This window comes from Leopardus geoffroyi, chromosome C1 (genome assembly GCF_018350155.1).
Source record: "Leopardus geoffroyi isolate Oge1 chromosome C1, O.geoffroyi_Oge1_pat1.0, whole genome shotgun sequence".
NCBI classification, from domain to species: domain Eukaryota; kingdom Metazoa; phylum Chordata; class Mammalia; order Carnivora; family Felidae; genus Leopardus; species Leopardus geoffroyi.
The window spans coordinates 101895613-101922105 of NC_059328.1; the positions used below are offsets into that span (position 1 = coordinate 101895613).

The 26493-nt window shown below is 49.8% G+C and overlaps 1 protein-coding gene across 2 annotated transcripts in view; it reads right to left on the reverse strand.

Annotated features, from left to right (window-relative positions):
* Positions 1-21091, reverse strand: part of TBX15 (T-box transcription factor 15) — a 103988-nt gene extending 82897 nt beyond the window's left edge. The window contains exon 1 of one of the 2 annotated variants that reach the window (XM_045478824.1): positions 20267-21091. In XM_045478824.1, coding sequence (XP_045334780.1) covers positions 20267-20471 — 205 coding nt within the window. In that variant the 5' untranslated portion in view covers positions 20472-21091. Of the gene's footprint in view, positions 1-16116; positions 18005-20266 lie in introns of those variants that run through there. The other variant, XM_045478825.1, reaches the window with a different exon arrangement.
* Between the last annotated feature and the right edge of the window lie 5402 nt (positions 21092-26493).

A 26493-nucleotide genomic window follows, 5' to 3' on the forward strand; every position in this document is an offset into this window, starting at 1 on the left:
GGTTCCAGAGCATTCTTGTCACATGCCAAACACGCACTGACCAGTCCTTTGTCTCCCGGGCATTCCTAAGGAGAACACAGTGGTAGAGAACAGTGCTTTCCAGACCTGGTTGCCCATCAAAATCATCTGAGGACTTTTCCAAAACACAGGCTTCACCACCTGTTCAGATCTCCTGAAAGAAGTCAGCCACGTTGGGGACCCCAGAATCTATCCCGGAAAGGCACCCTTCAGGTACAATGGGCAGTCAGCCTACTACAGGCCTTTGTTTGGTGTATGACATCCTTTAAAAACAAAAACAAAAACAAAAACAAAAACAAAAACAAAAACAAACAAACAAACAAAAAAAAACAGGTAGGCAAATCAGAGGAGAAAAGTTGGCCCTGAGGGCTTGACTAAGATGATATGTAGGAATCCGTATTGACCATGTTATGTGTAATGTTGTCATTGTATCTAGGTCAGCAGACGATCCTCTTTGGAGGTCTACTCAAGTACTAAAGTATTAGCAGTAAAATGCCATAAAGCCGGAGGTTTGCTTCAAAATGCTCCGGCAAAAAGAAGATGGAGGACAAGTGCAGCAAACATCATGATGACTTTGAAGGTGAAGGAAGGGGCTCATGGGGGCTTCTGGTACTTCCATGATGAGAAATTTTCATAATAAAACGTTTAGTTGTCTGGAAGAGAACAATCATAATAACCAGAGCCTGTTTCTGCCACACAAGGCTCCGAAAGACAGCACGTGGCATTATCCCCCACTGACACGGACACATATGCATGCGGAGAGGGCACGTGATCTGCCTGGACAGCCAGGAGCCCGCTACTAGGGGGTGTTCGGCATTTTTCCCTTGGAAGAGGACTTTCCAGGCAATATTCTACCCCAAAAATAGGATGAGCGCCCTCTCCCTAACCGTAACCTGAGCCATGTTTTTGCCCTTAACCCTTGTAAAGTATTTTGAAATTCCCTGAAACAAGACACTTTCATTTGCAAGCAGTAATACACAGAATCTGTGAGTCTGGTAAATGCAGGAGGTGAAATCCAAGTCATCAAATGTACAGAATGGGTCCATTTTCAAGCCCCAGCAAGAAAACACAGAGTCTGTTCCAGGAAGATAGGACTTACTTTTTGACATATTTGATATGTGAAGATCTGGCATTACTGAAGTGATAGAAATCTGTACTCATTTTATAAATGAGTTCTTTTTTCGTCCCGCATATTATTTCACTCTAGAATACTTAAAAACAGCAAACAACTTTGTATGTTGAAAAGTAGGTCTATCATCCCAAACTTCTATGTGCCCATGTGGTGAAAATTCACATACTTCAAAGGGTAAGATACAGCAGCCCCTAACTGTTAAGTCCCACTGGTTAAAGTTAAGTGCAAGTTTATTTACAGGGTTTACTCAGACAGCAGAAGAGTTGGCGCTGATAATATCTCGCACCTGTAGGTAATCGGGCTGCTTTGTTGATGCCACCTCATGAGGAAGGAAGGACCCAGAAGCTCTTAACACACATAGTTTGAGGGGCTGGTGGCTCTGGCTTGGGCTTCTGAAAGAGGATGCTGGTGCCACCACTCCCATCTAAAGAGAAGCATGTGACGTGGCTGTTGAATTCCAGTTTGCAATGAACCCAGCCCCTGGACCACACTTGGGGAGCTTCTCTGTCCAGAGCACCTTCCAGGTAAAGATACAAGACCTCAAACTCAATCTTGAGTACCAGGTGCCTCAAGGTTTTGTGGTTTTTGTTTTTTTTTTAAGTGTAAACATGGGTGACATTAGAAAGTCAATCTGGGGGTTTTCCTAAGACAGAATAGCCCAGGCATCATAATCACTGCACCACCTACCAGGGACTATTAACAAGAACTGGGTTAAAGAGGTTTGCAAGCCATGAAAGGAAACTGACACAATGGTCACAGCATGTCTTTCCCCAGAGTATCTATGCCAAGTTCCTTAGCACCCTGGACGAATATACTTACTCCCTGTACCTAGTGCAGCACAAAGGAAAGGCCCCTCCCCTCATCGATAGCTCACGGTCCTTCATATCACATCTTTGTGAAACAGAAAAGAAGGAGCCCCATCTATGTGATTAGTACAAGGGCCAGAGGGCAGTGGCCTCCTGGGGTTACTATCTGCGGTTATTTGCTCCTGACCTTCAAGACCATGAGAGACCTTAAGGGAAGCCTGTCATATGATTAAGAATTAGGATGTCAGTGAACAAACAATGAACTTTTAAACCTCCTGTGGACAATATATACTCCGTAGGCTGCACTACAGCATTGGAAGAGCCCTGTTGTCCTTCAGAGGTGTGCAAATAGGGCCCTTCGTGACCTGTAACTAGATCGTGGTTAGTTGCCATGTGCCCCATACCCAAGTCTGAGTTTCTGAAGCACATTCTCTTTCTAAGAGGATCTAGAATAAGCACCTATGTTGGAATGGTGGACTCCCAAAAGACACTGGGACACTGGACAATTGCTAAAATCCGCTGGCAGTGAACATTCAGAGGCCACTAGACTCATCTTGAAGAAGCATCCTCAGGATTCAGGATCAAGGATATTCAACCAGAGAAAGAGACTCAGAATCATCCTACTTGTTTACATATAAAGTGCAGAAAAGCTTTCTTTCCCATAACTTGGAGCTCCAGGTCTATTGACCGCCATGTAAGCTCGTCTCCACTTGGCTGCGTTCACAATGTAACAATGGCTCAGAAGCCACAAGCCCTGAAAAATCCGTAACGACAGTGGATTGGTCCCAACGATCGGTCGCCACTATGGGCATGGTGGCTGAGAGCCCAAACAAAGACAAGTTTGGGAAGCCTTTTCCTCTAAAGCAAGTTCCAGCTACTCCCAGCTGTAAGGCATGTAATGGTGAAGGCATGTAGGATGAGGGGAGATAGCAAAGTGAGGCTGTTTTTCCCCTTGATGATCTGAGTCAGACCCAAGACAATACTAAGGATTTTATATGTAATTTGACAGGCACCAAAAAGTACTTGGCACTTTGTACGTCTCCGTTCCTGACTCATCTTTATGAACGTGCTGGTTCTGAAATGTGAAATACATTTTCACAGACCTGCCTTACATTCCTCGGGCCCCCACCCCGCTCAAAACTTACCTTATGTTTCAGAGGATGGTCTCCTTTCTCCTCCTGACACTCTGCCTTCTCCCGCATCATGGGGCCGAGCCCTGAGCTGGGACCTCCTGTCGGTACACTCACATATCCCTACTGCTCATGGAAAACAACCGCCAGAAGACTATCATTCTGCTCTAGTTCGGTCTAACTCTATGCTGCTTTCTCGGGCAAACTCATGCAATCTGTCTTTCATTTGGATATATTTTTGCACTTCTGTGTAGCACGGGGGATTTTCAGACTGCCTTTTATTCTATTTCTTTTTCTCCCATGCTGGGCAGAAAACAGAGGCTGCCATGGACATAAGGCCTGAAACAAATCGGGTGAGATGGGGCAAAGTTACTCCCACAGACTAACCGTGCTTCTGAATGCTAATGCTTCATCAGGAGAGAGCTTCCAAAATAGGCTCCGTGCAGAAAGCATTCAGCAATTAGCTACAAAAATGCCTTGTTAATAGTACAGTTAGACACAGTCTCCTTACTAAAGTCCCTTAGAGATAGAGAGACTCCAGAGTATAGAGACATCAGTTGACACGTCCAGGATCACACCTACGGGCAACTGGCAGACACGTCATGCTGGGTGTCCAGGACCATCTTGAAGCCAAATCATCTGCAAAGTGGCTACAGTGGTTACAAAACCCATCACTAAAGTTTGACAAGTACCAGTTCCATTTTACAAGCGTTCATGGAGAGCTAACAGGGATTCAGAGATGAGTAAGCCACAGTGCTTCCCCTGGGGTTTCCACTGCAGTGCACTTATCAAACAAATAGGTCCTCCAAAACGTTATCAGTCAAGGCAGAATGTGTTCAGTGTCATAAGAAAGGCACCAAGCATTAATTTTTAGAGACTTCTACTTTACCCCTTCTTCGGTGCCCAGTTTTAAAATGCAGAGAAGAGCAATCACAAGCAGTGCGTCAGTGTGTGTGTGTGTATGTGTGTACATATGAGCAAAGATAACCACAGAACAAAGAGACATTCAGGCACGGTCTCCTTGACTGTGGTCATTGGTTACTCAAGAGTCTAAAGGTACAGGCCAATCTAATAGGACAATAAGAAGGTAGCAGGCATATATCCTGCCAAGGAAAGAAAGACTAAAGTCAAATTACTGGCCTGTTGGTAATACGAAGTCAAAAGTAGGACAGAAGCCTTGCTCAGAAATGGTCTAATCAGATCCTCGGTGAAGACTTCCTCTCCAGGGGAGCTCGCTGATGATGGCAGCCAATGGAGCCAATGGGGGTCCCCTGTATTTTTACCACCTTGGCTGCTCAGCTGAAGATCACCTAACTGAGACTCCTTTGTGACTATAAAATGACAGAAGTGCATAGCACCATTTTGAGAAGAAACCACAATGAGTCCCCTGAAAGAGGAGCTCTAAAACAGACTCCAAGTGAAGGTAAAGCTGGTGGCATTCAAGAACTTTCTTCCATTACCATAATGCCCAAAATGTATGTGAGCTCCGCACGGACACATGTAGTTTCCTATGGAGCTCATCACATGTTTGAATCTGTAATCATGCCAATTCACATTTGTACCAAATCGCCCTTGTACATCTTAAAATGTTTCTGTCCTATTAGGTGCTTACAATGGGTCTCGAAAGCAGGATAAACTTTCTTCAGGAGGAATTTTAGGAGAAGAGAAGGAAAAAAGTGTTCCAAACAGAAGCAGGAGGAGAAAGTGCATGAAGGATGATAAGAAGCCTGTGAGCAAAGGAAATGAAAACAGGAGCTCAAAAAAGATGTCAGCACTCACATGTCCACTGAAGCATTCTTCACAATAGCTAAGATATGGAAACAACCTAAGTGTCCATCAATGGATAAACACGACACATAGATACATGATAGAGAGAGAGAGAGAGAGAGAGAGAGAGAGAGAGAGAGGAGAGAGAGAGGCAGACATTTGCCACAGTATGAATGGACTTTGAGGGCATTATACTGAGTGAAGTAAGTCAGAGGAAGACAAATCCTGTATGATCTCACTTCTACGTGGAATCTTAAAAAGCTGACTAGAACGGTGGTTACCAGGGGCTACGGGTGGGGGAATCAGAGTAATGTTAGTCAAAGAGTACAAGACTCGCAGCGAGAAGATAAACACACTCTAGAGATCGAAGGCAAAGCACTGTGATTAGAGGTGACAGCACTGTATTACATACTTTAAAGTTGCTAAGAGACTAGATCTGAAATTTTCTCACCACAAAAGGTGGCAATCGTATTGCAAATATATAAACATATCGAACCAACACACTATACACTTTAAACTTACACGATGTATGTGTCAAATATGCATCCATTTAAAAACAACAGCTTGGGGCGCCTGGGTGGCTCAGTCGGTTAGGCGTCCGACTTCGGCTCAGGTCATGATCTCGCGGTCCGTGAGTTCGAGCCCCGCGTCGGGCTCTGTGCTGACCGCTCAGAGCCTGGAGCCTGTTTCAGATTCTGTGTCTCCCTCTGTCTCTGACCCTCCCCCATTCATGCTCTGTCTCTCCCTGTCTCAAAAATAAATAAATAAAAACAACATCTTATGGGAAGGGAGGTGCTATGAATGGGGCAGCAGTGGAAACAAGCTAAGAAGGGTAGTTTGGGGTGGTCCTGTGTCTGACCCTCACCAAAACGTTCCTCATAAGAACCCCGAAGAGCTTCTGAGCTTTTGCAATTGACTAGAAGTCTAATTATGAGCAAGGGAGGCAGAGGCTAATGCTGAGCACGGTCCATGAGCCTGGCACTGTGCCAAGTGCTTTGCATTTGCTATCCCACTGAATTCTCACACCAGCCCTGCAGCAGGCGATATTACCCTCTGCTTACATGTATTCAACTGAGGCAGAGTTAAGGCACTTGCCCAAAACCAGAACTATGTGCCCTGACCCACACCCCATGCTCTTCACTATGTTCTGCTGATTCCTTGGCTTCCATCTATTTGGATGGAGTTTCTTCTGCTTCTAGGATATGAAGGACCCTCTGCTTTCCAAAGCATTTCATACTCATTCCCCAATGCACTACAGGTTGGTACTCAGCCGACAAGATGATGGCCAAAAAAGCAAACCCTCAAAATTTATGAAAGATGCTGGATGAAAACCTCTCAAAAGTTTACCTATATGCATGCCCCCAAATTGCCCTTGCAATAAAGCCAGATCTGTCATTCCCAACACTCACCAGCAATGAGCCACACAGCTGTGGAGGCCCAACAGTTTGGGCAGGAAAACAGACAGGCAAAGAAAAAGAAGAATGTAGTCAAGCCCCAAGGAAAAAATGTTAACATCCGGAACCAATTCACCCACGCAGGCTGGGGGAACCGTTACTCCCAGCTCTCCATAACACCCCCTCAGCACCCCTGTCAGCCCTCCCCGACACACACACACACACACACACACACGTACACACACATGCACGCACACACACACACACACACACACGCACGCACACACTCGCCAGGGATTTGTTCAGTATTTGCTCATTCCTACAGCACTCACATCATCCTGTGTCCACAGGAAGCGTCTCCTGCAGTACCTACCACCCAGTCAGAATATCACAAAGATGCCTTAAATCTCTGTGATGTCACAGTCTAATCTGGGTAATGCACAGTTGCACCAGATGGAATCTAACATTCCCAGGATGAGTGCTGGCCATGCAACCAGTGCTCTGAATGCTAGAGGAAAAAGGAGGTGGCCAAGGCTGGCTGGTTTCCTGCCTTGCAGAATCTACCTTTCTAATTGGACAGGCCTCTTGAGTGAGGCCCAGCAAACCATCCAAGACTGCAGCCCTCACCTCACCTTCTGCCACACTCTGTATTTCAAGAGTCTGGCTCCACATGGGTTCCTTGGTAAAGGAAATGGGCCCGGAGATTCATATGCTTCTGTTGATGCGAGAGCATATTGAAACCCATCAATTTCTGCCTGCACAGAGTGGGGCTGGCAGTAGGAAAAAGCAAAGCTTTAAAACAGAGACAGACTTTACATCCCTCTCATTTTACTGTCTAAGAGCCACTTTTCTGTCACTGGGCACAACAAGCAGGAATCTGATAGACCTTATAGTTACACAGCCAAGAACCACATGAATGCTACAGTCTGCACCCTGAAATGAGGGGGAGTGGTTTTTTTCTCCAAATCCCTGTTAGAGACATCAGACTTCCAAGAGAGGAAGGTTACTTGGAGTGGGAGGGAAAGTGATGGAAAGACAGGGAACAGGTGGACCAGAAATCCTGAGGCCCATTGTTAAGCTCACTGCTGGGGGTGCGTCCACGTAGAGCATGCTAGAAGAGTGAAGGAGCACGGGGTAGAAGTGTGTCCAGGGCTGAGAGATCTCTACAAATAACCGATCCCATGCCAAACGAGGCTGCTCTAAATAGAGCTGTTACAAAATAAATGAATCAGAGCAGTCACTCAGAGGTTAAAGTTAAAGCTGTGGCTCTGAGAGCAGGCGTACTTGCTGTGGGTCCTCAAGGCAGTTACCAAATCCTTGGGCATTAAAAAGAAGCCACTGTGGAAATCAGAATCTCTTCCTTTGTAAATTCAATCCATGGCAAAGGGATTTCAGCTGTGATTGCTGAGTTTGAAAAAATCAACAGTACTTAGAAATGCACAAATTGCTCGTCACTGCAACTGATATGTGTCTAAGCTGTTCCATTTTGAATCAATTACCAATAAGATTCCATCCAACCCATTGTGAATGGAGAAGGATATGGGTAAAACAGGGCAGTTAAAGTTTCCCCCGAATTTCACTGCATGAGGGGATTTAGGTTGAGGAGGGTCTAGATCAAGTTCAATATGTAGCCACATTTCAGACCCTGAGATTTCTGGGCATGAAAGTCAAAGAAAAGCAAGTCAGGTTGGGGTAGCAGCACATGCCGTATTCCAAAGACCATGGTTCAGAAACTCTGCCCCGTATCACTGTGACACAGAAGCTTCCTCCAGCCTGTATGGAGAAGGCAGCTTTAGACAGAGACCCAGAAACTGTAAATGAGCTCTTTCTCATTTATGATTTAATAATTTCTGTTTGGGGGGAGGGGGAGCACAGGCAGCAAGCATAAATTTCCATCTCCCCAGAGCACTGAAGAGTCATCTACAGGAGAAGTCAATGTTGTCTGGTGGCTAAGGGCACTGCAAGTTATTTAATCTCGTTGGGCCTCAATTTCTGCATCTATAAAATGGGGAAATATGTACCGCCCTCTGAGGACCATTGGGTGAATGCAATGAGAAAATGCGAATAAAACCATAAGCACAGTGCCTGGTACAAAGTGTGCCCTTGATCCATAAAAGTGCTTCTTGGTTAGCACTGGGGGCACTCTGAGATAAGAGGATGTTTGTAAGATTGGGGAAGTACAGAAACAGCTGTCTTGGAGATGAAATGTGGTGCGCAGATCCGTTTGGAAGACTGAGACCTGAATTCCAGGCGGGACAGAGCAACTCCCTCCTCCTATGTATGGCCAGGCAGTGCCCGAAGGGGACTGGGCTCCTTGAAGGAGGCCTTGGGAGGGATCTTCCCTCTGTTCCTCTTCCCCTGGGAATGCACTTTCCCCCTCTGCTACCAGGAATCAATATAAACAAAGTCTGGGGTGTAACTAGTTTAAAAAAAAAAAAAAAGTAAACGATCAAACCCAGGCTTCTGTTTTCTGGAAGGAAGAAAACTGCGAAACCGTGCCGCCAGATGTAAGTTCTAACACAACGGCTGGGGCTTCTGCTGTTTTTCTAAAAAAAGACTCCTCAGTCTCCTCTTCCTGACAGTCAGCTTAGTTATTACAGATTTTCCTTAAGTTTAGTCCCTTTACTCTTTTGGTTTGTAACTCAACCAAGCAACACCTACAAATCCTTTACTGCAGTCTCAATTAATTGATATAACTAGCTCATTTAACCCAAAAAAACCTTGAGGAACACAGGCTTTACAAACAAAAGCCTTATGAAAATGAATCTTCCTTATTTCCCATCTGATAAAACCTGACCATTTGGGGATTTCTGGGCTCCAGGTAGAAATATCAGAAACTAACCAGAGAAACATGCTTGTGTTTTTTCACTTCCCCACATCCAGAAAGGCCCCTCTGTCCTCTGCCAGAGCCCAATTCCTGGGGAGCTGGTAAAGCTGAGGTTCCCCAGCCCCCCCCCCTTCCACCTACCCTCTCTTCCTACCGCATGCCAGACAGCTGGTCCTCACCCTTGAGGCCCTTTCTCCCTCCCTCAAATATTCACTCGGATGCTGGCTTTCTGCCCCAGCGGAACCCTAAACAGCAACAGCCCTCAAAGTTCTATTTGACTTCATTAGCCAGCCATTCGTACTCAGATTCTCCACTGTTTCTAACCATACGCTATGCACCAAGTGCTGATCCCCTCCAAGTCCCAAACATCCCATTTAAAGCCAAAGACTGGGGGAGAGAGGTGGTGCCTGCTAGATTCACAATTTGCAACAATTTATTATCCAAGCTGGTCACTGAGGTAATTACTATCAATTCACTTGACAGGAATATAGACACTGCTAAACCCTTTGTTCCTCTATGTGCACTAATTTAATCCTCACAACCACCTTTTGATGAATATGTTTATCATTACAACTTCATAGGTGCAGAAACTGGGGTTGGGAGAGATTAAGAAACTTGTCCAAGGTCATACAACTAGCAAGTGTCGGAATCAGGGCTCAGAAACGAGAGCTCAAAATCTGTATGGAATAACACACACACACACACACACACACACACACACACACACACACACACATTCCATATATATAGTTGTATTTATCTGGAATATATGACTGTTACATACTGCGATTTGGAATACATATATCATATAATAACATACAGCCATACTGTATGGATTATTATATGTATTATATATAGGTATACATTATATTTTATTACTTCATATATAATATATAACAAATAACATAGGAAGCCAGACGGTACATAGTGTTCAACAAATAATGCTATTCATTATCATTATATATATATATTAAGTGTTGCTCTGTGCCAGCCACTTGTGCTAGGCTCTAGACATACAAAAGCAAAGAAAACAAGGTTCCTGCCCTTCGGCAGTATATTACAGGGTGGCAGTGAGACAGGATGACCAGTAAATCCATAAGCTCCTTGATGACTCCAGTCTACCTAAGGGCTGGGGCTGCAGAGAATGGGGACAGCAAATAAAAGTGGGGAGCTGTTGGGGCGCCTGGGTGGCTCCGTTGGTTGGGCGTCCAACTTTGGCTCAGGTCATGATCTCATAGTTCGAGGGTTCGAGCCCCACGTCTGGCTCTGTGCTGATAGCTCAGAGCCTGGAGGCTGTTTCAGATTCTGTGTCTCCCTCTCTCTGCCTCTCCCCTGCTCACGCTCTGTGTCTCAAAAATAAATAAACATTAAAAAAATTTTTTTAAGTGGGGAGCTGTCACTAGCCCAGCCATATAAGTCTAGGGGGAGAGACAGTCCCACAGAGAGAAATACAAGAAACCCTCCTAGGTGTGTGCTGGGCCCAGTTTTTTGTCTGACCCTGCCCTCAAGTTCAGCAGCTATGAATAGAGGTCTCCAACGCTAAGCTGTCTTCTGATCCATCTTGTTGACAAGCGTTTTGCCCGTTACTAAGTCATCCTTTTAGCATTCTCACATCTCTGCCAGATCAAGACCTCGGCTTAGCAGGCTAGACATGGAAAATAGTTACTAGTGCTTTCCATCAGGCTCAGAGAGTAATGAGGGGCAACTGATTTCCTTGGGGGGAGTGGAGGTCCCGCTAACTCAATTTACTAGTGAAGTTGCTCTTCTCAGTCTGCATTTTTCAAATCCAGAGTTTTTCCAGCTATTTCTGGGAATGGCACAAAAAAAATGTCCAAAGCATAAATAACTTATATTTCCTTTAAATACACTAATGCCATAGAACTCTCCCAGCAGGAGGGTCCTGTGCAGTCACACAAGCAACAATAGGTTACATCAAACAGAAAGGACTAGATCCAGAACTTCTGAACATGTGATATTAATCTAAAAACTTTTCAAGAGCCTTATGGAAGCTCTCAATTCTAGCTGTAAAAATCCTTTTCTGGTTGGGACGGGGGTCCTTGTGTTGCTATTACTATTACTTTCTACAATTGCAGTAATACTCCCCATGTTCCAACAAAGGGATGAGTCCAGTGATAGCCAACGTACATTCGGAGAAAATGTTAGTATTTTTTTTTTTAAAAAGTTAACAGGATCACAGAATCTTCTAGCTAAAGGGGCCTTAGGGGCCTTTGAGCCTCATTTCACAAACCAGGAACTGAGTCCTCATCAGTGGCTATCAAACAACTTTGAAACGCTTTTTGCCACATCTGTATGTCTGCCTTTAGAACAAATATTCCTGGTTCCAAAAAAATAATGATAAAGCTAGCACTAGACTCTAGGTCTAACGTAAGCTAGTCGAGCCCTCTTCCTACCATAATGCATGGATATAATCTAGATTATGAGAGCCTGTGTTGAAAGCTTTGTAGTATAGTGAAGACTCATGGATAGCCACATAAGCAATTAAGGTTTCTGAAAAGTTTTGCAAGTCAGTATTTTTCTGCAAACTTGCTCATACGATTAATTTTCTCATAAATCCTTTTAATTCTAAATAGTGCATAGGTATATAAACCCTCCCTCAGCTTTCCTGCAAATAAATAAATAAATAAATAAATAAATGTGTGTGTGTGTGTGTGTGTGTGTGTGTGTGTGTGTGTGTGTGTAAGGCTTCTAAATGGAGGAAGCTTTGTCAAATCCAGAGAAAGAAAGTATTGCTATGCTCACAATCACTTATTGGCACAAATGCTTGCCCCACCCTATGGTAAAAACCAATTCTGTACTTTTCAGGAGTAAGAACACAATGCCGGAACCACCCAAGTCCCCTAGCCCCTAGGTTACAATTCTGGGCCTTGGGACCTGGTGTGATTGACACTTTGGCCCCTCAAGGGAAGACTTCCCTCTCAGCTCACACGGAGCTGTAGCAGGGAAGCTATTCCCTGCGAACATAGTCCCCCAGTGACTAATAGGCATTTCTCAATCCACTTTGGAGAGATGGGCGGGGGTTTGTCGTTATTGTTGTTTTTTGTTGTTTCTTGTTTTGTTTTGTTTTGTTTTGTTTTGTTTTAGAAAAATAATTACCTCACTGTTTTTAATCTCCAAGAATAGCGTAAAGGACAATTGTTTGCTGTCATTTTGTCTCGGCTGGGCAACGCCCGCTCTCCAGAGAGCAGGGGGCATCTCTACCCTCATGACCCTCTGAGGCACCCGGGGACCCTGCGCTCCTCGAACCGACAGAATGCCTTTCCTTTTTAACAGACTAGCTATGATATTTACTGACCCTATTATTACCCATTTGGAAATGGTTAGGGATTAAAAGTTCTTCGGGCCGAAGGATTCTTGGTTTCTAATTGCTGATGTTTGAAGTCAGTTTGATTCCTTGGAAATTTGCTGAGCCTGATGAAAGCCAAGGCTCAAACTCCCCTCGGGGCGCGAGGTGGAAGATTCTTGGGTTCCGTTTGGGGTTTTTGTTTAGAGTTTTTCCCCCTTGATTTTTTGCGGGGAGAAGGGGGCCTTCCCGATTGCCCCAGAGACCCGCATTTCTCCAGGATGTAGCGGGAGCTAAGAAGGGTAGGGACACCCCTCGGGACTGCCAGCGGCAGCGCGCACCCGCCCGCGGGGACGGAGCCCCGAGCGCCGGGGCCCGAGCCGGGGCGCGCGCACCGAGGCCCGGCCCGGACGCTCTTGACCCGGCCGCCGCTCCCGCCCCAGGGCGCCGCCGCGGCCCCGCTCTCTGAGTCGGGAAGGTCCCCCGAGTCGCCCCAATTTCCCCGGGATGGTTTCGCGGGAAGAGCTGGCCATCCCCAGTCAGTCCTCGCTGGAACTTCATCTGAATTTTTTTTTTTTTTTTTTCGAGAGAGAGAGAGAGAGAGAGAGAGAGAGAGAGAGGGAAAATATGGGCGTTTCAGCATACGTATAGGAAGTGGGGGGAGGGGAACAGGATGTGGGGGGAGGGGTGCGGGGGGGACTACGGGGGTTTACCGGGGCTTCGACCATATCTTCGGGGCTGTGGGACAGCCGAGAAGGCAGCGGGTGGGTGTTGGAAGCAAGAATTTCGGGTCACCCTGTTGAGAACCACGCGCTGCAACACCAAGGCACCGGCTAGGTAATGACCCCTAATGATACCTTTCAAGGGAACTCTGCTCTCATCTGCAATATTCCGGTTTTTAAAAGAAGGCTATATTAGGATATTACGGGTGCAGTTCAGACTTAGGGGCTGTGTGGCAATTTGGAACCGGCTCATTTAGCCTCGGCAACTATTCTGAAGAAAATACAAGAGGACAGACACATAGAGAGATTTTTGCACGTATCTCCTATGTTCTTAAGTGATTTCCCCCAAATCAGTTTCTCTCGTTATTTCTATTAACCAGATTTCCCTTGGTGATTCCGTTAGCTCTCTGCATGGAAGAACATGAAATTATTCAACAGAAGTCAGCATTCTGCCCGTCTGAAATGAAGGTAGCATTCTTCACAAAATTAAATGCCAAAGTGAGTTAGAAAAAAACTTCCACTCTTCCCGATCTTTCAAAAATTGCATCTGTACAGCCTCATTTTCTGCTGTTTTCTCTTAGACTTTGGTCAAAATGTTCACTTAATCTGGCAGTTAAGTGAAAATGCCAGTGCCCAGGAGCTTCCAGTCTGGGATTCTCTTGAACTGGCAAGTGAGTGATACGTACAGATGACAAAATTTCTGGCCTCCCTAAATTTTAGGTATTCCCGATTTTTTAACTGGCTCCACAAAAAAACAAGAGCAGTTTATTTTCTCTAATGTTTTTCTAATATTTCCTGAGATGTTATCTATGTGCCATTCCGAGCTGTCAAGTTCACACATAAACTTGTGTATAATCACATACAGTTGTTTATATACTCTTTAATACATTTTATACACTTCTGTATGAAGGGCATAGCTAAACATTGGCTGGTAAAAAGAGTATAGAATAGAGTATCAATTGCAAGGTCTATTTTCATTTCTGGTATCAAAAGCTCATCATCAGTTTGTAGTCAGCAAAATGTCCTGCCTCAAAGTGAGGCCATTAATGGCACTGCATAAATGTTGATTTGTCGTCACCAGTTGCTTAATTCCCCACCTCTTCCCATTTCACCTCCTGTCCTCCCTACTGAGTCTCATTTTCCATCCTGACACTTAGAGCAAGGGCCTCACTTAAATTAAGTAATGATTATCCTTGCCCAAAGACGTGTAAACAGACCCTAATTTATAAATTTGCTAATTGCCGTTCCCAGCGCAGACCCCTGAGTATCTCAGTCATACACGTATAAAATTCAAAGCTCACTAGAAACCAGAAAAGGCAAGGCAAAAATAAACCACATGGATGAGAGAAAGAAGGGGGGAAGATTTCACATTCCACCAGTTCCCTAGTTTTTTTTTTCCCCCCCCTGTGGAAAAATATCCCATAAGGTCAAAACTAGAAAACCACTTAAATATTCTCTCCTGCTGAACTACTTTGTCTTTGTCTTTGGGGAGTAAAAAAGCAATAACCAGCTACCCACCCCCGGAACAATCATTAGATGGATTTCTGCATTTCCAGAAAGGAAAGTGGAATGCCAATCTGCTCTCTGCTCTTTATCCCTGTGGAATCTGCTCAGTTCAGTCTTGTTTTTGTTTTTAACTCTACAGTCACCTAGAGAAGGAACTTACAGATTTAAGAAGCAATGATTTTACTCCTGGGTGTGGGAAATAAACTTCTAACAGAGTCCATAATCGGGATCTCAAAAAAGTTCTCTCGTCTTATTAATATTACATTTTTTTGGCAATAGAGAGAACGATTGTGACAGACCTAGAATATTTCACTCTTTAATACTAGCGTTGCCCTTGGAGAGGCTTGGATGAACAAAACGTCTCAGGTCTTCTGAACCAAAACATATTTGTCTCTCTCTCCTTGTGGTCCAACGTGAAGGATTAACGATGAGGGACTTGTTCCCATTAAACTCACGTCTGCACACACAAAGGAAATTATACAAATAAATGGGGGAACACAAACCGATCACTTTAGTTTGGGCCCCTAGGTTAGGCATTTCACACCATTCTTCAATCGCTCCTCACGTGCTGGGCGTATTAATTAGATTTTAAACTAATTTTTCTTTAATATTTAAAAGATGGTCGTGAGACCATTTGAAGTGATAGTGGGGGGCCAGAAAAACCATAGCGGCTATGTGTCAATATAATTGCAATACGAATTCCATTATTAGAAATTTAATTCCCCCTTCCCCCTGCATGAACGTCACCCCGCGAACTTTCCTTTCCGGGAGTTTAACCTATAAAATCAGGAAACCTAAAAGTGTCCAGCTCTGAAACCAAAGAAAAATGTTCGATAAGAAACAGCGTTGGGTGGGGCGTGGAAGGAAGACTCGAATTCAGAAGCGCTGCGCCCCTAGGCTGTGAGCTGATCTGTCACGTCCAGAAAAGCCTGCTCCCGGCGTTACGCTGCTTGCGGCGTACCAGTCTCCGAGGGGCAGAGGTGGGCGGCGGGGCCGGGCTAGGGGTCCCGCACCGCCCGTCCTCGAGAGACCGTTCCCCCCGCACTTGCCTGTTACCCTCATCACAAGGACCGGTGAAGCGCTCGGGGGACACCGGTCGACCTGGCGGGGGGGTGCAAAGCACAGCACACTCCGTCTGCCCCCCTTCCATCACATTCCAAACGCTGGGCATTAGGGTGTTTCCCCCCACTCCTCGTCCTCCCCACTGCCCTCCAGCAGTTTGTTCCATCCACGGAATGCTGGGGGTTAGAACTGTTTCCTTCTTCCTGGGGGTGGGGGTGAGGGGGGGGGGCTTCTGTTGTGCCACTGCACCAGGGCTGGTGTTTTACACAGAACGCTCCAGAACCCTGCCCACCTCCCGCGAGCCCGTGCAGCGCGCTCTCCCAGCCCCGCGACCTAACCAGCTCGACCAAAGGGCGTCGGCGGCCCTCCTCGAACACACCCGTCCTCACCAGCCTGGGACGAATTCAGATCTCGCCTACCCCCTCACTCCCGTTCACGCAAGGTCACTCACCAAAGGCGCGGCCACCGCGGAAGGCCGTTTTGACTTGGCAGGAGAGAGCGTTGCGCATGTCCAGCAGGCACCACGCTTGGCTCATCCTCCGGGCCCAGGCCTGGCATCTTTGAGGCCTGCACCGGCGATGGGGCGAACGCACCGCTGAGGAACCAGTGTTCCTCGCCCCGGACTCTACCTCAGGCATACGCTTTGGCGTCCGGCCTGGCGCACCCCACACCCTTGCCCTGCGGTCCAAGCCCCGGCGTGCGCCCTGTCTGGTTCTTGCCCAGCACAAGCATACTCTCCCCACTGGCTTCAAACGCATCGCGTTTTCTCCATTACTTAAACGTCAGTGAAGAGTCACTTCCTCCGTTTTGACCCTGTGTTTCCCTATTGGGGATTGGGGGTGGGTGGAGGGGTGATGTCAGGATTAAAATCTTGGGAGTTTTACTCTGAGCAAACAAGCCATAAACTGGCAGCTTAATTCGCGTGAACAGCTGATCTCGGTAATTCGGAAGAAGAAAGGGCCCTGGGGTACCGCCCGGGCTGTTCCCGTCTCAGTCCTCTAGGGATTGCGTAGATGGGTGCAGGGACCCCGCGAGCCTGATGCATGTGCACGTGCGCGCGGAGTGCGGCTCTGCACGCACGTTCTTGAGTGTGCCTGCTCTGTGTGCCCACCCGCGTACGCCGCCACCTTCTTAGGCCTCTGGAGCGCCACGGCTGCAAGGCATAGGGCCGCAGGCCCTGAAGGGGGAAATCCTTTCGCAGAAGGTTTGAATTATTTCGCTCCGCGGGAGACCGGACCTCGGCAGCACTCGGCTGTGGATTTGGGCGGGAAAAGGCCCAAACTCGAGCTGGGGAAGCCGGGTGGAGCCGGGGCTGGGGTCCGAGCGCAGATGGCGCCGCCGCGTGCCTGAAATATACTTCTAAGGCCGCAGCCGGAGCAGCTGTTCCGGGCGATCCTGGCTCAAAAGTTTTCCCTGTTGCTGCTCGGTGAGAGGCGGAGGCAAGCAGGCCGGAGAGTCAGGCTCCTGGGAGACCCTCCCGAGCCCGCGGCGGCTGCGTCCTGGCGGCTTCTCCAAAGACGCGGAGTTCTGGCAATAATGAGGGCATCTCACAGGCCCTTCTCCAAGGCCCTTAGGGCCTCAGGGTCTTTCAGGACCAGCAGACTCGGTGGAAACGTTTGAAATACATACTGTGTGTCCTCTGATGTGTGAGCGCCCACGGCGCGCAGGCCGGGCTGGTCCCCCGCTGCTGCAGGTTGGCGCCCCAGGCTGCGGGGCGCTCGGCGCCAACTAAAGCCAGCTCTGTCCGGACGCGAAAAGAAAAACGGGCTGTGAAAAAGCAAAAGGCCACGTCTTTGAATAAAAGTTAAACATTAAAATCTGACCCTTGGGTTGTCTGAGGATCCTCGCATTTAAAGGCACGGACAGAGAAGGCTGGAAACGGAGGTCCCAGTCAGGGGGGCGGGGGGAGGGGGAGGGGGAAAATGATAAATAGAGTTGCTCTAGGCGGGTGTCCTGTGTATGTTTGCCTGTTTGTTTAATCCTTCCCCAAGCTCCGTGGCAATTTTGGTTTTGTTGTTGTCGTTTTTATCCCGGTTCCTGACTTATCACCGGCCTAGCGCAGTTGAGCCACGCAGCGGTCCAGCCTGCTCTCTGTCCTAATCCGGGAAGAGAGTTTAAACAATTGGAGGCTAAGATCGGCATAGACACGGCCCTGGGCACAAACGGAGTCGCCTGTGCCCCCTCCCACCTCCACCACCATACACACACCTTAACGGTGGCCCAGTCTGTATGTGTTCGTTAGGGCGCTCTATTAGAGGAAAAAGAAAGAAAGGCCTACAGGGGACCCCAAGCCCTGGCCTTGCCTTCCACCACCATCCGGGCCCAGAGCCTGCAGCTCCGCCTCCTCCACTCCGGGGGCTGCCTAGGCTCCACGATACCGCGCAGTTTTTCTGAAAGATCTTTTTTCTCTTCGTACGTCCCGTTCGTCAGAAAGCTTTGGCCACTAAAGGGGCTCCAACTTGGAGATCCCCTCGGCGCACCTCGCAGCGAGGCCCGGTTGGTAGCCGGCCCCGCATAAGGCCCGGGAGTGCTCTCCGCTTTCAGCTTCTTCCTTCCTCCCAGACCGTAGCCCCACAAACATATTTCGTTTTCTCTAATACAAAAGCACATTTTTTTTTCTTTTAAAAAAGAATGATACAGGAAAGGAAAACGGTCAACTGAGCTCTGTGTGCCACAAAGTTCTAGATTAGGTCCTCACCCTCTGGCCCCCATACTGTGGGAGCGAGGGAACCGCATTCTGGACAACAGGCCCTCGCGTTTATGTCTCCGGACTGGTCTCACCTTGCTCCAAACTTTTCTCTCCTCACTATGGCTGAAAAGAACGGCGATAAGAGAAAACTGCGAGTTGAGCCTCTGATTATGACCCCACGTGTTGGTCCTTTTGAACGTGCGACCCAAGATCAGCTCCGGCCGACCTGGCCCCCCTCCTTAAAGAAAAGTCCCGTGAACAAGGCGTCTGCCACACGCAGTTAAGTAACTTCTGCCTTCCCACCGTCGGGAAAGTAAAACAAACTAACCTCCCAAATCGTGAATTGTCATGAAGCCTGAAAGAACTTCCACTAAACTGTGCGAAGGCCCGAGTGAGATTTTGACAACATATAAATGCGGTGAGGAAGTAGGGTCTGGCCAGAGATGGGAAACACACATTAGCCACGCGTTCTTTTCTGGATTGCCCACACAGGGGTCCGCGTGGGCAAGCTCCCGCATCCAAATACAGGGAAAGACTTGAGCGGACGAAATAAATCTCCCTTTTAATTTTCTTTTCATCGACTAATAAAAATAATTCCCCAGCACTAAACTCAAATACCGTAACGGGCCACAAGAACACGGAGAATTCATAAAACCCTGTCTCTGCAAGTCACACGCTAATCGCGTTATTATTAGCCTCAGGAGCATGGAAATTGAACTGTCACTGCCGAAAGAGAAAATGTAAGCGACAGCTGTCCCTCCTTGGGTCGGCCAGCTTTCCAGCCCCCAAGCCCCTGGGCCCCAAGCTCCGTCCCAGAGCTCTTCGACCCGTGACCACCCCCACCCCTTTGCGGGCCGCCGCCCCCACCCTGGCTTTCCGCTTTCCGGCGCGCTGACCCAGGTTTACTCCCCAGCCCTAGCTGGTCAGCAGGAGCACCTCCAGAATGGCTACATAAGTCCTGGCTGGAAAGTTTCTGAAACCGCTAAACCCAAGCTGCGAGCGGGTGTGTGTGTGTGTGTGTGTGTGTGTGTGTGTGTGTGTGCGTGTGTGTGCGCGCGCTCGCGCGCGCGCAAGATTCCTCCGACAACAGCTGTTCCCCGGGGCTGTTTTGCACAGTTGAAATCTTGGCACTTAATACAGAACTTTAAGTTGTCTCCCCCCTCAACCACCCGCCCAGGTTTCTGCTAAAATACAGACACCGACATCCGCTCTGAGTTTTACGTGTTGTGTACATATAATGGGCACAGAAATTAATCGCACCGCTCCCCCCGCAATACACAGAGGTGTGGGCCCTGAAGAGTGGCCCAGGGCGCAGGGTGAGAGGTCTAACATACATTCTCTTTCCATAAACGCCAACGAAGTAGAAATATAATTATGCTCCGTTGTCGCCGGGGTAGGGGAAACACAACAACTTGAGTCCCAGGAAAGTTGGTGGGGGAAGGGCGAGGACCGAGGTCGAAAGCTAAATGGGGCAAACCGGGCATTTCCCGAGACTGGGTATGGAGCCCGACAGCTCCGCGCCAGTCCTCTGGGGCTCTCAAAAGACAGTCCCAGCCCCTCTCCGCTCCCGCCGTCGCCTTCGACCTGAGCCCCTCCTTAACCCCAAGGGCCTGCGGCCGCTCAGCCGCGCACACCAGAACACTGCGCTCCGCTCCCAGAAGAGAAAGGGATGCGAGTTAGGCCTCCTTGCTTGAGGTTGGCGACGAAAATGCAAGGCTCAGTTGCCTCAAATTGCTTGCGGCGAATTTGGGGAAGGCTCAAGGCGTTTGCGCGAAGAAAAGGAAACCCGCGTTGGAGCAAGGCAGGGCGTCAGCGAGCAGGGCCTCTCTCCACACCGCTCCTCCCGCCCGCTCGCCGGCCGCCCGGCGTCCGCTCTCCGCCCGCCTCCCTCGGTCCGGTCCTGCGCACTCACCCGGGTGAGGCTCCAGGCCGTGCGCGGCCGCGTCCTCCGCGTCTCCGAGTGGGCCCGCGGGGCTCAGCGCCTCCATGGACAGGTCCAACCCCTTCTCCTCCCAGTCTCGCAGTTTCCGCTTTTTATTTGAGCCGATCAAGGCTTCAACGGAGAAGGCATGTGCTCGCGAGCTCAGGGCGACTGCAGATCTTCTCCTTTCACTCATCTTAGCCGCCCGCACCCCGGCCTCCGCTCGCCCCCGCTACTGAGGGAGCAGCCCGCGCCCTCACGCTCCGAGCGCCCGCCGGGCCGGGCCCGGGAGAGGCGGCGGCGCGGCGGCCGAGACTGAGGCGGCGGCCCTGCGGGTCCCCGGCACCCTCCCCCTGCGTCCTCCCCCGCCCTCCGCCGCCGCGGGTCGGACCGGCGCCCCTAGCTGCCCCAGCCGCTAGGAACGAGCGCCCGGAGCGCCGCCCGCTCGCAGCATGAGCGCCCGAGTCCTGCTTCCCACCCTACCCGGGCAGGCGCTCACAGGCTGTGCAGACTGGACTTCATCTTTTTTTTATTCTCTCTCTCTCTCTCTCTCTCTCCTCCCTCTCCCTCTCTCTCCTCCCTCTCCCTCTTCCTCTCTTGGTCTTCCCGTCCTCCCTCTGATCCAAACTTCTGGGAAACTTTTTTTCTAAATTCCTCCCTTCCCGAGGAGCTGGGGGCAGGCGGTGCGCTCCTGTCCGAGGGGCGAGGGAGAGGGAGGGGGAGGAAGAGAAAGACTGAGGGGAAAAAAAGCCAGCCCCCGACCAATGGCGAGGAGGGAACAGGAGAAACCCTGAGAGCGCGGGCCAATGAGAGGAGGGGAGAGACTGAGGCTCGGGCCAAGGCTCCGCGCCGGTAGTCCCGGGGATGCTCCAGGGCCCACTTTAACCCCTGGCTTCCCGGTCCCCCACGGGTTCTTCGTGGGGGAGGGAGGAGAGCTGGAAGTCGAGGTCTGATCTGTGCCGGTCCAAACTCCTACAAGTCCCAAATCCCTATTTTTTCCTTCCAAATCTGATAGGTCTCATAGATGCTGCAAACTCAGAGTCATTTAAATTACCAATCTGGATTTCGGGGGCTCTCAACCTGTCCAAAAACACCAGAAAACGCCTCTGATAATCTCGCTCCTGCTCCCAGATGCTATTAGCTTTCCTGGTTCTGCCCGGATTTCGCCACACAGGTTATTTTCCTGTCGTACGATTTCCAATCAACTCTGGCTAAGGCAAAACGAAAGAAACAAACAAAGACGCCCCGTTACTATCCAGGGTCTTGAAATTGGAAATCTAGAGATCGCTTCCTCCTTCCAGTGCTACCTGGCGGAGAAGAAGACGTATGCTCGCTCAAAGCAAAAGGCCAGCCATGGGGCGCCCGGCTTACCGCGCGCTGCGAAGACTTATCCCGACTGGGCCCGCACGCAGCAAATGCTCGCCTTCGCTTCGGCGTGGATGCTGATCTGAGCTTCGCCGGCTCGGGGCGCTTGTTCTGGAGAACCCACGGAGAGGGGCTGGGCGAGGGCAGCCAGTAACTTTGACAGCGGAGGAGCTTTTTCAGAATACCCTTCAAATCTGATCATCTCGGGAACCAGGCTCTCCCCGCCAGCTGATCCTCCCTCCACCCTTTAAAAAAAAAAAAAAATCTTTCAGGATAGTGCGGTCGTCAGGGATTTCTACGGAACTTACAATCCAGCACTGAGGCCATTCTCATTTCCCACACCCGCCCTCCTGGGTTACGCTGCTGGTCGCGGGCCGCCGGAGACCCCAAGCGGATCCCAACGCACAGCCGTTTCAGAGGGCCGAGAAGTTGATCCTGCCAAGCAGAAAAAAAAGGTCTCGGATTTCGCGGGCGATGGCCTAGCCACAGCCCGATCTTCCCGTCCCAATGCCCTGGTGGAGACGCTTCTGTCCCAGGGCGAAGAGGCAGGAAAGAGCCAGCTCTCGGGTTCGAGCGACAGACGGAAGAGAGAGGCTCAGCAGATAGGTCTCGAGGACAGCCAGGCCCTGAGTACAGTCAGCAAGCCTAGGGCAGGGGGGCCCATTGCGTGCCACTGGCCCCCCAAGAACAAGCGCCCATCTGTCTTTCCACCTTGGGGCGAGAAGGGAGGGCCTGTGGGCCTCTGAAATGCCACATTCCCCCTCCTGACCGAAGGGTGAATCTAGTCCTTGATATTACACTTAGAAGCGCTCCGGTGCTGGAGGCATCGGCAGTGTCATTAATGTACCTTGGGCCTCTTCAGAGGAAAACAGAAAAGAACACTTTTGGAGCCCCCTCAAACTGGGCTCCAGCCAGACTAGAGGAAGCTAGTGGCGCAGCAAATCCAGGAAGAAAAATGGAAAAGCCATGGGATGTGTGCGATTCAGCCACGCTTGGCCTCCGGTGACAACACAATCACCACTACCGGGCCTCAGCAACAGAGCTGGAGACAAGGGCAGGCCCCAAGCACGCAGTTACCTTCTCCTGGCAGCTCAGACCTCTCTTAAGGCTCCCGATTCTGGTGTGACTGCCCCTGGCTGGGGTCTGATGGGACCAGGCCCTGTGGGGTCGACGGGGCCAAACTCTATTCCTTCCCAGCGTTTTCCTCTTCTCCATCCCTCTGGCAGCCTCTTGCCTTGACCTTCTCTCACAGACCTAGTTTGGATTGAGAAGTAGCTGCACCCTAGGCCATACACTCTCCCCGAGGCTGTGAAAGTTTCTCAAAAAAAGAACTTTTGGTTTACTCACGTACTGACGTGCAGGCCCAGAAAGCCTGCACAACGTAGGTGCCCATACACACACATGGGAGAGACATGCATGGAGAAGAGAGCAATGGCTTCAATGGCATGCATCTGCACCTCACCCCAAAGCCTTCGCTCCGCATAGAGTTCTTAGAGGACCCCCCACATGTAGGTGGCCACACCTCTATTATATATTCATATATCCTAGAATTGTGGGTTAGGCCATTAAAATAAATCAGATGGTAATGAAGCCAGGTTGTTTTGGATCTGTCAGGAAAACAGGAATTTTCCTCTAGGTAAAAGGGAGGGGCAGGAATATTTCCTTTTTGTGACAGTAGGGGTCAATCTAAGGTGCTTTGTGGTTTCCTCCACGCCCCCCACCCCACCCCCAGGGGCATGCAGTCCTTGGTTCACGACCCCGTACTGATGGGGAAGAAGGCCTGGGACAATCTTAAGCAGAATGGTTTAATGTCTGTGACTGAAGTGTATAAATTTATGTGATTGGGGAGAAGAAGAAAAAGAGGTTTGGGGAGATTGAATGCAAAAATCTGGGAGTGTGCATTTTCCTCCACTCATTATATCAGTGTTTTCAAAATCTCATTACCCAGTTTCTCTCTTCTTCAACCTTTAGGAATAGAAGTGGGGCACCCAGCGTCTGAGGCTAACTCCTGAGGCAGTCCCCAGATTTCCCAGCCAACAACCTTGGGTCTTGGGTGGAGTCTACGGGTAGATTTCAGGCCTGAAGCTGATGGCAAAGGAACAAGCTGGAGCTCGCCCCCCCCCCTCCCCTGCAGGGTCCCCAAGAGGCAGAGAAGGTTATTCCGCACTGGAGGAGTCAGAGGGGATCGAGGGGGAATGGGGAAGAGAAGCTCACTGACTACCGGTAGGGACAGATGGGTAATGGGTACCTGGTCCTAGCCTTGACAGGAGGAAAGCCAAGAAGGAAAAGGCAGCGTGATGACTGCTCACCTATAATCGACCATGTCCGGATATTTTGATTTTTCAAAGGAACACCAGAGTTCTGCAGTGTAAAGACAGGAGTCCTGGAAACACAGCTCCTGCACCCTCCCCCCCCCCCCCCACGAATCAGTCTTCCTCCAGTTTCTCCCCACTAAATACCACCCTAAGTCCCACCCCTGCTAATGCCTCAATACAAGGTGATCTGTGTGATGTTGCAGTCTTGAGTAATTGAAAACAATGTTAAAAATGGTTGCCAGCAGGACATGTTAGTGTGCCCTTAAACACGTGGGCAGGACACTCTGTTGGGGGGAGGCAATTACAATGAATTGAGCCTGTCTAGGCACTAGATATAAAACATTATGAGGCGACTATGGGGTGGGAGGTGACCCTCTGGACTCCAAGGCAGGTGAAGCCTAGCTGAAAGTCCCCTTCAGCTCTAAACTGTGACCTCAGGCAAGCTGATGAATGACCTGTGCCTCAGTTTCCCTGTGGGCAGAGTGAAGGAGTCCTAAATACTTTACAATTAGGCAAAGCAGGCAAGATAATCGATGGGAGGCGGAACAGACCTGAGGTCTTATGGTTGCTGTGACCGCCTCTTCGGGGAATATGAGGCCAACGTACCCACTTTTCACTTCTTCTTCCAAATTGGCGCCCAGTTACAGGGTGGCAAAACTGGCCTGGAGCCCTCGGGGAGGGCGTGGGAGGGGGTCGATTTCTGGAAACGCCTGCCCGCTGGCAGGCCCGCTCCGGTAGACCGCATCTCGAGTCTCTGAGTTGGTTCAGGTTGCCAGGAGCTTCGGGACCGGCGTGCGTCGTTGACTGTTCAACAACCCACTCACACTTTTTAAAATAAATGTCCGTGGGGGCGAAAGGGTCTTTAATGATGTTTTTTTGTTTTCGCGAAATAAAATCTTTTGTTTTTATTTTAAACCAGCAGCGTGCCCACCTCTTGGTCCTTCCAGATGTTTGCAATAAAATCGCAGGTTTTGCCTTTGGGACTGGAAATAAAATTTAACGGCCTTCACCCTGTAATTATTCTCTTAGCTCGCCCTTCATAAATTTATCTGCTTTCTATCGGCGTTGGGGTAGGGGGCGAGCGAAAGGGGAGAAAGCCCCGATTTTATACTCGTGACTATAAAAAAGCGCCACCCGGTTTCCTCGCCTTCGGCGGCCGTGGTGTAACCGGGAGAGCCTGGCCCGGCGAGCGGCAACATTGCGCTATTGTTCGCCGCCTTCGGTCTGCGCAGGAGCTGGGCCCCTCCACAAAGGGGGCCTTGTGTGGCCTTGCCCGGAGCGGCCGCGCCCAGGAGGCGAGGAAATCCTGTTCCCCCAGGCCCAGCGCCTCTTTTCCCCGGGCGAGTCGCGCAACCCGGCCGCCGGACCTTCGCCTTGAGCTTGCCCCCGCCGTGGGGGCAGCCGGCTCCTGCCCTGCCAGCCTTCGCAGGAAGCGAAACCTCGAGCCTGCGCTGAGCCCACGGAGGGTGAGGGAGGAGCCAGCCTCCGGGTACCTAGGCGCTAAGAAAGGCAAGCTCGGGGCGTGAGGCTAGGGGGCTTCCCGGAAGGCCCTCCTGCCCCTTGCCTTCGCCCTGCTCGGCCTGGGCTGCAAGGCAACATCCCAGCACCTTCCTGAGCTCAGGGCGGCTTGGCTACCTGAGGCAACCAACCCAAGGTTAGCAGATTTTGAGGACACCGGCGCGCACCCCCAAATAAACCGGGGGTACATCAGTAACTGCTATGTACTTGTATAGGAAGTTTGTAAGCACAAGGTTCGTGCATCTAGTTTGCACCATCATGACTGTACTGAGCCATGGTTATATCTGTCACGGAGTGCCGCTGCATGCATGTACGCACATGCCTTTCTAGAATCCAACACGCACGTAGAAACGCAGCATCACGCACAGCCATATGGGGAAGCATTTGGGCCACACACTCAGCTAGCTCCGAAGTCTGCAGAAATCTACCGGGATTCTGCCTCTCCTTCCCAACTCCACAGCTCCCTTGAGCTCTCCCCGGCCTCCAGAAGCTTAACCCACGTGGCTGTCCCCACAACCTCCTCCTTCATCTGCGTGGAGCTTCATCTGTGGTGAAGATCACTTAGGGGACAAAAGAAGGGGAAAATGATGAGCACCCAGCCTCGAGGCCTCAACCCTTGGGAAAGCTACCCAGTGCCCGGGAGAGACCAGGGGGTCCCCAAAGCCCTGGAGACCCAACAGGGACTGAAAGATGGGTCAGTAAGAAATGGCACCTAGCAGGGAAAGCAGTGTTTTGTCAAGTTTTGTTTTTAATTGCATGCAGCCCCTTTGACCCTTCAGCCAGCTTGCCTCGACCAGAACGCCAAACCCCAGGAGCCAGACACTTCCCAGGCAGAAGATTCTTTTGAGTTCTTTCTGATCCATGGTCTCCCTGCTCTTCCAGGTTTGCCCCTAAATGTGACCCCATCTCTCTCTTCCTGCTGGTTTTTGCAGGTGCATGGCTGAGCAAGGTTAAGACTTCACTTTGGTTTTTCCACTGAGAGGAAGGATTATCTAAAGCTTATGGGGTGAAGGGGGGAGA